At 49.8% G+C, this 10,817-nt stretch overlaps 1 protein-coding gene across 2 annotated transcripts in view; it reads right to left on the bottom strand.

Moving 5' to 3' along the window:
- Positions 1-416: 416 nt before the first annotated feature.
- olfm1b (olfactomedin 1b) overlaps positions 417-10,817 on the bottom strand; it is a 31,292-nt gene continuing 20,891 nt past the window's right edge. For both annotated transcript variants that reach the window (XM_083641871.1, XM_083641870.1), the window contains exons 5-6: positions 7,443-7,549; positions 417-1,779 (exon numbers count right to left, since the gene is read on the bottom strand). In XM_083641871.1, coding sequence (XP_083497997.1) covers positions 1,105-1,779; positions 7,443-7,549 — 782 coding nt within the window. In that variant the 3' untranslated portion in view covers positions 417-1,104. The remainder of the gene's footprint in view (positions 1,780-7,442; positions 7,550-10,817) is intronic.

Genomic DNA, 10,817 nt, shown 5'->3' with positions numbered 1-10,817 from the left:
CGTGATACATTCTATTATTATTTTTTTCTTCAGAGAGATATGAGCTAGATAGATTCTCCCTCCCACGCAGGCCAAATAAACAAATACAGAGAAGCAAAAACCAGTGCCAACAGTTACAGTACAGTGATTACAAGAACATAACTAATAATAATAATAATAATAATTTCAATGAAAAAGAACTGAACAAAAACAAGAATTAAATAGAAACCAGTGAAAAAAAGCAAATATCTTTGCAAATCCTCAAACCCCCCAAGGTATTCTCTCCTGTTCCCCTCCCTCCCTCCCTCCCTCCCTTCTTTTTTTCTCTTTTCCTTTTTTGTAGTTCTAGTATCATACAGCAAAAAGACATTCAGAAGAACAGACCAGAGTGATAGAAAACACTCATGCAAAGAAAGCCTTTTTCACACATAGTCACAAACACAGGAAACACTCATCTCAAACAACAGCGCCACCAACAGTCAGTGCCTCCGGCTCTTTTCGTGGACGTCGTTATTGTTTGTCGGTCTAGACTTTGATTCTGCTACTGTAGCCTACTGATAAAAAGGATATGTGTGACAGACTGTCGTCGTAGGCTCTCAAGTCTTTCCGGCAAAGAGTGGTCAACCCTCTTCCCTGTCTGTCCATGGGCCCTGGGGGTCCAGCAGGATGGCAAAGAGTTTATTACCAGCACCAGTAGTCTTTGTGAAGACCCCCATGTCCAAAAAGAGAAGTTCAGGCGGGACGATTACTGCCGAAGACCCAGCGTCACAGGAATGATCTTCTAGGTTGGTTTTTCCATTATAAAAAAAGGCGTGATGTTTTTTTTTTTGGCATCTTGTTTTTTTAAATCCAATATATAGCCTACTGTTAAACTCTATTTTTATTACAATCATTTTCTATGTGGCAAACAATTTTAGCTTCCCCCCCCCCCAACGTCATGTATATGCACATTCAATCCACTTTGCATTCATGTTTGACACAGTCTCTCCGTAGAAGTCATCTGATATAGTAAATAGAATGATCTCGCCAGGATGTCTCGTTTTCTTTTGCAGATATATTTTTGTATATATGGGACTCTCTCTACACAGACGATATGCAGCACGTATCCAATCCGTCCTCGTCGGGTTACAGTTCCTCCGAGCGGATGACGTGGAACAGGGTGACGTTGTAGAGGACCTGGTGGCCGTTGTTCCAGGCGTAGAGGGCGCGGTCGCGCGGGTTGTAGTCCAGCATGGAGATGTGCGAGTACTTATTCTGGAAGGCGATGTCGATGTACTCGTAGGTGGACGAGTTGGTGGAGTAGGCGTAGTAGACCTTGGTGCCTCCGGAGTAGCCGTTGGTGACGTAGAGCGTGCCGCAGATCATGAAGGACTCCCCGGCGCTCCGCTTGGGGTGGTTGGTGGTGTAGCTCTTGACGATCTGCAGCGTGTTGGGGTTCAGCTTGCTGATGACGATGTTGCCGGCGTTCTGGTTGGTGGCGTACACGGCCCACAGGCCGCCCTCGTCCACCATCAGGTCGATGTCGGAGTGGCCGCCCCAGGCGTAGTGGTACGCGTTGTTGAAGCCGGCGTAGTCCAGCTGCCGGGACTTGCTGATGGAGGAGGTGCGGAAGTCGAACTTGATGATCATGTGGCTCTGGAACTTGTTGAAGTAGATGGAGCCGTTGTAGACCACCTGGCCCGTGCCCGACCACGGGTGGGGCAGCCGGTGCGACGTGAAGTTGTCCGTGGTCATGAAGTCCTGCATGGACTTGTACTCCCGCACGAAGCGGTTGTTGTGGTAGCCGTCCATGTACCAGACCTAAAACAGCACGACCAGAGACACAAAAGGCATCTTGAACAATGTGTCATTTGGCAGACGGTTTTATCCAAAGCGACGTACATAATGGCATTTAACACAAGCACCATAAGCTAAGCTAGGGTCCCCCATCGGTAGCACATAGGTGCTACCGATGGGGGAGTTTCGGTTGGTCGCATTGAGGCCAATGTAGAAGTACCAAAAAAATGCAGTTCCTCGAATGGCCAATTGAGGCTGACTGCAAAGGGGAGTGATTCCCCATTCATCCCCATGTTAAAATGCCCAACTTTAGAGCAGGAATAAACATGTTTATAGCCTGCTTCTAAAAACTGTTTTGGTCTCTATAGCTAATTTCACCTTTCATAACAACTGTACAGGGGGTTAATCTTAATATAACTGTTGTTTAGAGTAAAATAGACGATACAAAAGACTGTTGTGGGCATGATTGACAGGTCACCTGTCCAGTGATCACACACCAATTATAGCAGGCGGCGCTCTGGCTCTGGGAAACCCGCTCTTGTTCAAATATGGCTATAAATACATTACTTCTGGCTCCAAAAAACCAACATGGCAGCAGCCAAAATGGCAGACCTGAGGCTTCAAAACAGAAGTCCACAAATCAAGGGGTGAGATCACACTCACTACGTCCATCTTTTTTTTTACAGTCTATGGGTGCTAGTGGTGTCAGACAGTGCTACGAGGCAGTGCGTAGAGTGCATAGAATGCATACAGTGCATAGAGGCAGCCAATGAAATACCGCAGTGCCGAAAACTCCCATGATAATGCCTTTGTGAATAATCTGAATCATATATGTAAATCATGCATTAACCCCGCAGAATAAATCACATCACATCGTCAACAAGCATCCTAATTAAGTCAGAGATGTGGGTTCCTGGAGGAGCGGAGATCCAGCCAGCCGCGTCTGAACACAAACAGTGAGGAGGCTGACAGCCACAGGGTGGGCTGAGCAAGGCCCCGCGGGGATAATGCCCATCATTCCAGATAAAAGGCCCCTCTCAGCTGCCTTGACCTAGCTTCCTGCTGGCCCCTGTGGTGACAGAGACCTAGCTTCCTGCTGGCCCCCTGTGGTGACAGAGACCTAGCTTCCTGCTGGCCCCTGTGGCGACAGAGACCTAACTTCCTGCTGGCCCCCTGTGGTGACAGAGACCTAACTTCCTGCTGGCCCCCTGTGGTGACAGAGACCTAGCTTCCTGCTGGCCCCCTGTGGTGACAGAGACCTAGCTTCCTGCTGGCCCCCTGTGGTGACAGAGACCTAGCTTCCTGCTGGCCCCCTGTGGTGACAGAGACCTAGCTTCCTGCTGGCCCCCTGTGGTGACAGAGACCTAGCTTCCTGCTGGCCCCTGTGGCGACAGAGACCTAACTTCCTGCTGGCCCCCTGTGGTGACAGAGACCTAACTTCCTGCTGGCCCCCTGTGGTGACAGAGACCTAACTTCCTGCTGACCCCCTGTGGTGACAGAGACCTAGCTTCCTGCTGGCCCCCTGTGGTGACAGAGACCTAGCTTCCTGCTGGCCCCCTGTGGTGACAGAGACCTAGCTTCCTGCTGGCCCCCTGTGGTGACAGAGACCTAACTTCCTGCTGGCCCCCTGTGGTGACAGAGACCTAACTTCCTGCTGGCCCCCTGTGGTGACAGAGACCTAGCTTGCCGGCCCCCTGTGGTGACAGAGACCTAACTTCCTGCTGGCCCCCTGTGGTGACAGAGACCTAGCTTCCTGCTGGCCCCCTGTGGCGACAGAGACCTAGCTTCCTGCTGGCCCCCTGTGGTGACAGAGACCTAGCTTCCTGCTGGCCCCCTGTGGCGACAGAGACCTAGCTTCCTGCTGGCCCCCTGTGGTGACAGAGACCTAACTTCCTGCCGGCCCCCTGTGGTGACAGAGACCTAACTTCCTGCTGGCCCCCTGTGGTGACAGAGACCTAACTTCCTGCTGGCCCCCTGTGGTGACAGAGACCTAGCTTCCTGCTGGCCCCCTGTGGTGACAGAGACCTAGCTTCCTGCTGGCCCCCTGTGGTGACAGATACCTAGCTTCCTGCTGGCCCCCTGTGGTGACAGAGACCTAACTTCCTGCTGGCCCCCTGTGGTGACAGAGACCTAACTTCCTGCTGGCCCCCTGTGGTGACAGAGACCTAGCTTCCTGCTGGCCCCCTGTGGCGACAGAGACCTAGCTTCCTGCTGGCCCCCTGTGGTGACAGAGACCTAGCTTCCTGCTGGCCCCCTGTGGCGACAGAGACCTAGCTTCCTGCTGGCCCCCTGTGGTGACAGAGACCTAACTTCCTGCCGGCCCCCTGTGCTGACAGAGACCTAGCTTCCTGCTGGCCCCCTGTGGTGACAGAGACCTAACTTCCTGCTGGCCCCCTGTGGTGACAGAGACCTAACTTCCTGCTGGCCCCCTGTGGCGACAGAGACCTAGCTTCCTGCTGGCCCCCTGTGGCGACAGAGACCTAGCTTCCTGCTGGCCCCCTGTGGCGACAGAGACCTAACTTCCTGCTGGCCCCCTGTGGCGACAGAGACCTAGCTTCCTGCTGGCCCCCTGTGGTGACAGAGACCTAGCTTCCTGCTGGCCCCCTGTGGCGACAGAGACCTAGCTTCCTGCTGGCCCCCTTTGGTGACAGAGACCTAACTTCCTGCCGGCCCCCTGTGGTGACAGAGACCTAACTTCCTGCTGGCCCCCTGTGGTGACAGAGACCTAGCTTCCTGCTGGCCCCCTGTGGTGACAGAGACCTAGCTTCCTGCTGGCCCCCTGTGGTGACAGAGACCTAGCTTCCTGCTGGCCCCCTGTGGTGACAGAGACCTAGCTTCCTGCTGGCCCCCTGTGGTGACAGAGACCTAACTTCCTGCTGGCCCCCTGTGGTGACAGAGACCTAACTTCCTGCTGGCCCCCTGTGGTGACAGATACCTAACTTCCTGCTGGCCCCCTGTGGTGACAGAGACCTAACTTCCTGCTGGCCCCCTGTGGTGACAGAGACCTAACTTCCTGCTGGCCCCCTGTGGTGACGGAGACCTAGCTTCCTGTGGCGACGGGGAGCAGAGATCTCCTTCCAGAGCCGCTGGAGGCTCAACCACTTCCTCTGTCTCGCTGGGACGGAGACACCTGAACCGCAGCCTCCTCCTTGTGCTGTGATTGACTTAAAGATGATTCAGGCGTTCCGGGGGGCGCAGAGAAAACTCAAAGCTTTAGGAAACCCATGAGATGAGAGAGAAGCAGAGAGGAGAGCTGTCTACTCTGATCAATTAGACGTGTGCTCCCCTCTCTGCGGCCGTCATCGTCACGCAGCACTTTATGTGGTCTTAGCAAAACGCACTTGTTTCTCCAGCCAGGTTGTCTTTACAGCATGCTAAACAGCATCTTAGTCAGCGCTAGCCTTCACCCCTGCTGCTGAAGCTTCTGCAGCATCACTACAATACATAGTAAACAGCCCAACATATCACAGTAATTGGCGTTAGCCTACAGTACACAACGCATCCTGCAAATCCACGCAACAGCGTGTGGGAGATGTTGCTGCTTCTTCTTCACAAAATGCAACAATCTTCTGTACTTTTCCTTGTGAATGTGATATTCATGTGTTCTGTCTTCCTTTTTATTAATGTATTCAATAACGCCAGGAGCATAAAGAGCATGCCAATGTTTAACAGCTAAATAAACCCTCCCTCTCTCTCTCCCTCTCTATCTCCCTCCCTCTCTCTCCCCCCCTCCCTCTCCCTCTCTCTCTCTCTCTCTCTCTCTCCCCTCCCTCTCTCCTTCCCTCTCTCTCTCTCCCTCTCGCTCTCCCTCTCTCTCTCTCTCCCTCTCTCTCTCTCCCTCTCTCCCCCCTCCCTCCCTCTCTCCCCCTCCCTCTCTCCTTCTCCCTCCCTCCCTCCCCCTCTCTCTCCCTCCCCCTCTCTCTCCCTCCCTCTCCCTCCCTCCCTCCCTCCCTCCCTCTCTCTCTCCAGCACCCTCCCTTCCTTACCCACTGAGCCGTCTAGCTTCTCATATAAAACCATCCAGCTTGATCCATTGTGTTGTCATTTTAATGTGTGTTAGTAATGAAAGCAGGTCCGTGTATTGAGCCCACAGATGCATAGCTCCACTAGGGTCAATTAGATCAGCTGATTTAAAGGGATATGTTTGGATTATTTGATGTGGCGTCGTATGAGGTACTTATGGAGAGTCGGGGTATTATCGACAGTAGCACGCACCCAGTTTGGAGACTGCAGCCAGGAGCAAAGCAATGTACTGCTGTTAATGGTGCCAGCAGCAAAACCTATTAGCCAAAAGAAGGCCCACCTAAACAGATCAATATCAGTTTAAGTGTACGTTACCCTGCTGTCAAACAGCCATTTATTTTGGCCCTACATCTTCTCAACCGTAGCACTTCCGTAATTCCTACGCCTGTCGCGCACGCTATTACTCCGCAGATCGCAGTCTGGGTCAGAAACGTGCTGTTGCAGAGTAAAGGTTTCTACACATCAAGTCCGTATTTTTGATCCAAAATGATCGCACGTTTAAAAATATAAATGCGACCTCATGTTGTGTCACTCACGTTTACACACTGACCCCGACGCTTTCGTCCGTCGTTAATGTTTTCGGAGCAGGTTTGATTTTCTGCATTTTTCGCGTCAGTCAAAAGCCTTTCGCGAGCTGTTCGACCCGTGTGTGTGTGTGTTTAGGAGGGAGAGAGAGAGAGAGAGGAGCGGCCGAGCGGGGCTCCAGTCTGAGCGGAGAGGCAGCTGGAGAGACGTCGGTGCTCGCTCCACCTCACCGGCACCTCTCTCCACTCCCTCTCCCCGGGGCGCGCTGCTGCAGCACCCGGTCACGCCGCATCACAGCCAGCTTGACGAGGTGAAGGTGAGCACGGAGCACCTGTCCAGTGCGATACGGCTACCGTTCCCCGACCTGCTGCCATCTGCCTTCTCCAGTCCCCATCATCTGCTGCAGATCAGCCACTGACTGCTGCCTGTCACCTGTCATGTCGTAATGTGGATACAGGAGAGGACTCGCATTGCGAATAGGACGACGAACTTAATAATAAAACGCATCGGACTCAGGCCATGTTCACATTACAGGCAAATCCGATTTGCTGATAAAGTTATTAATCATCATCATCTTGATTGGTTTCCCAAATCTGATTTGGGAGTGTGTCCGCACTGCCACAAATCTGATTTTCAAGTCGGATCTGTGTGTCCAGACCTAAACAGCCTATCTGCATGGGTTGCTATGGTAACGACGTGGGCATCAGTAAATACGTACGTTGGTGACGTGTGGTGTGTCCCAGGCGTAAATCATGCAACCCAACGTCAAATAATCCAAACTATCCCTTTAAGAACAGTGCATCAGCTTTAAAGGTTTAAAGGCGCTGAAATGGTATTGATCCCCGCCCCCACTAACTGATATACGTGGAACGTTTCAATGTGTTCAGAAGCATCTAGGATATTTAGCAAGAAGCAGATATGATTTCATGACCCCTGCTTTTTATGTTTATAGATGCAAATACATATGAAAAGGACAGCCTCTGTCTGTATGCTTGTTGATTGTATAGATTGTGTTATCCCACTGTGTAATATAGATTTTGCTTGTGTGTGTGTGTGTGTGTGTGTGTGTGTGTGTGTGTGTGTGTGTGTGTGTATCTGTGTGTATGTGTGTGTGTGTGTGTGGGGGGGGGGTGACATACCCTTGTATCTCCTTCAGGTGCCAGAGGGTCGGTCATCCAGGAGCCGAACCTAGATCCAGATGTCTTGATGGTGATGGGATCGCTGATGCCAGTCAGTTTGCCACATGCTGCAAGGAGACACGTGACAGGTAGGACAGGTAGGACAGGTAGGACAGGTAGGACAGGTAGGACAAGAGCACAGCTGTTTGGGGATTTTGCACGGGCTGCGTGAATCCTTCTTACAAAGCGATTCATTTTCATTGACGTTTAGGAGAACGCTCTTTGCCTGAAGGTGAAGGGAATTGACTCACAAAATATGCCCGTTTTTATGTCTCCACCTTTCTCTCTCTGTGTGCCGCGGGAGACGTGCTTAGTATTCACTTCACACATGCTTATTATGTCTGTTTTATTCTGTGTGTGCCATGTGTGAGGGGAGAGCGAGAGAGCGAGGGAGAGAGAGAGTGGGAAAAAGTGAGAGAGAGAGAGAGAGAGAGAGAGCGCTTCTGTGTATGTATTCTCCTCCCGTCTGCTTGTAAGCTGGCATGGTGTTAATTACTGTTGATTGAGGTGTTAATGTGAATATGACAAAACTAGCACTAGGGCTGCGTGTCCCTCGTGACTGAGAGCTGGTCAGACTAATGTACCCATTATTATGAACAGGCAGAGAATAACCTCATGCTTGTTTGATTTTGCAGAATAACAATACCTCTGCAGTATCGCCGTTCATTTAGATGAGTTCCATTGTTCAGGATACGTTTTAGCAGGGCAGAGATCAATGAGATGCCTCTGATGCGTTAATTTCTTTCGAGTGCCAGTAATGAGCAGTTTTGATATGCTAATTTACAGAGAGGGACTCTGATGATGGCTCATTTGGAGTTTTCGCCGGTATCTCTCTCTCTCTCTCTCTCTCTCTCTCTCTCTTTCTCTCTCTTTCTCTCTCTCTCTCTCTCTCTCTCTCTCTCTCTTTCTCTCTCTCTCTCTCTCTCTCTCTCTCTCTCTCTCTCTCTCTCTCTCTCTCTCTCTCTCTCTCTGCAACCCCCGCACAGTCGTCTCTCTGGCTCTAAAGTGCTGTGAAATGTGATTATACTGGATATACTGTAGTCATTGGATCCAAATTACATTTCGCTGTTTCCTCGGCTTCACTCTCACTCTCATTCTGTTGTCTGTCTCACATCTTTACTTTGCTTTCATTTACGGTCCAATTTCCCAAATGAATGGCATAAGTCAGGCTCTGTCAGGGTTTTTCCTCGCGGAGTACCGCAGGGATGGCGTATTTTTGTAGGCTTATCCCGGAAGTCTGGTTCGTAAGGGGAAAAGACAATGGGAATTTTTTCGGGGAATTTTTGCTTAAATGCATGAAAATAAGGTCTATAACAGTGAGCACCACTTTTATGACTTTTGAAGTGTTTTCTGAAAATCACGTTTAAAAAAACGCATTCACGCTTCAAAAGTCATAAAAGTGGTCCTCGTTTGTGAAGATTAAAACTTCGCTGCTTCATAAACTTTTGTTAACCACAAACCTTATTTCATGCATTTAGCCGAAATGCCCATACAAAAATCACATTATACTTTTACACATACATACGAACCAGAAGTGCTACTTCCGGACTCATTCCTGCGCTACTCTATTACTATGCACGGCTGATCGCTCCGCGTAAAGACTGAACTTACGGAGCAACGTCTTTTTAAAGCGCCCCAAGTTTCAGACTTAAAGGGACAGCTCATCCTAAAATCCAAAATACATATTTTTGAGTTGTGCCAAACAAACGTTAATATCTCAAAAACTATACATCACATTGCTTATATTTTCTGAGTGAGAGCAGAAGTTGCTCAAGAATCTGGTGTATAATATATGTCGTGTTAAAGTTGTATGAACTGTTGCAGTTTTTAAAATGAAGTGAATTTAGTCAACAGCACAGCCGGCTAGAGTGAGACACTCAAGGCTGGCTCCATAGGGTCCCATTATAAAGTTAGCCCCAGTAAGCCGGTTGTTTACCAACACTGATCCCTCATATTTATCCATCTATGGTTTTGTGTTAGTTGCCTGGGTTTTGGAGATATCGGCCCTGAGATCTCTGCCTTCTCTCGAATAAAGAGGAAGTCATGGCACTCGGCTTGTGGTGCTCGAAGCACCAAAAAAATTGATTTGAAAAACTCAACAGCAATGTCTCTTTCCAGAGATCATGACCTGATAACTGTGAGCAGTTTCATGTAGGAACTATTTTCTATTTTCGACCAAACTACACCCACTAGCTGCTAGAGAGCTGCTGCTCTAGCTGCAGGTTCATGTAGGCACTAGCTAACAACTAGCGGGTGTTGTTCAGTCGAAAGAAAATAGTTCCTACATGAAACAGCTTACAACAAGATGTGTGGATTATCTTGATTAACTGGGTCGTTATTTCTGGAAAGAGACATTGCTGTTGAGTTTTTAAATGTATTTTGGGGATTTTTTCTCCCCCCATCACAAGCCGAGTGCCACCCAGACCCAGTTCCATTATATTCTAGAGAAGGCAGACATCTCTAGGACTGATATCTCCAAAACCCAGGCAACTAACACAAAACAATATAGATGGATAAATAGCACTACAGGTGAGAGGGAAAATATGTGCTTTAGTTTTTAGAGTGAGCTGTCCCTTTAAAGGCATTTCAATGTAAATAATGTGGGCCTTTAACTTTTAAATTCTCTAAAATGATACAGTACAGTAAAAATGCTTGATTTTGGTTAGTGTGCAGTCAGGGTTATCCTGAATACAACCATATATCAGTCATTGTCACAACTTATGGAACCCTCTTTGGGGGGGGGGGGGGGGGCTTGAAAAAGTCATAGGGTATGCAGGAAAGACCCTGTGTGTGAATGTGTCGTGACTCGTGCATGCCTCCATGTGCACCATATGCTGCGCCTGTGAGTCTGTGTGTGAGCATCGTCACACCTCCGCGGCAGCTGAGAGACAAACACGTGGTCACATGAGTGTACTCTCCTGGTGGGGGGTTGAGGCCGTTACATAACCCTCAGTGGGATTACGGGCAGTGTAGTAATCCATTGGCCGCCATTGATTTATTTATTTCATTTCCTCTCATCACACGGCTCTATCTTTAGATGACAACTACAGTTAGTGCTGCTGGCTGCTGCCTGTGCTGTGCTGTGCTGTGTGTTGATGATCTGCATTCTGGAGAGATGCACACAGACAGACAGGGTCTAATCCCCTTTTGGCCTGAATTTGCCCGGCCAAAGCAGAGGTCAGAGCAAGTGGGAAACCTAATGCAAACTAAGAGTATAGAAATGCCATCAGCCCCTGCACCTACAGCCAGCCCCTGCCCCTACAGCCAGCCCCTGCCCCATCAGCCAGCCCCTGCCCCATCAGCCAGCCCCTGCCCCTACAGCCAGCCCCTGCCCCT

Source organism: Poromitra crassiceps, assembly GCF_964638095.1.
Source record: "Poromitra crassiceps genome assembly, chromosome: 8".
Taxonomy (NCBI): domain Eukaryota; kingdom Metazoa; phylum Chordata; class Actinopteri; order Beryciformes; family Melamphaidae; genus Poromitra; species Poromitra crassiceps.
This window is presented reverse-complemented; position numbering and strand designations above follow the sequence as displayed.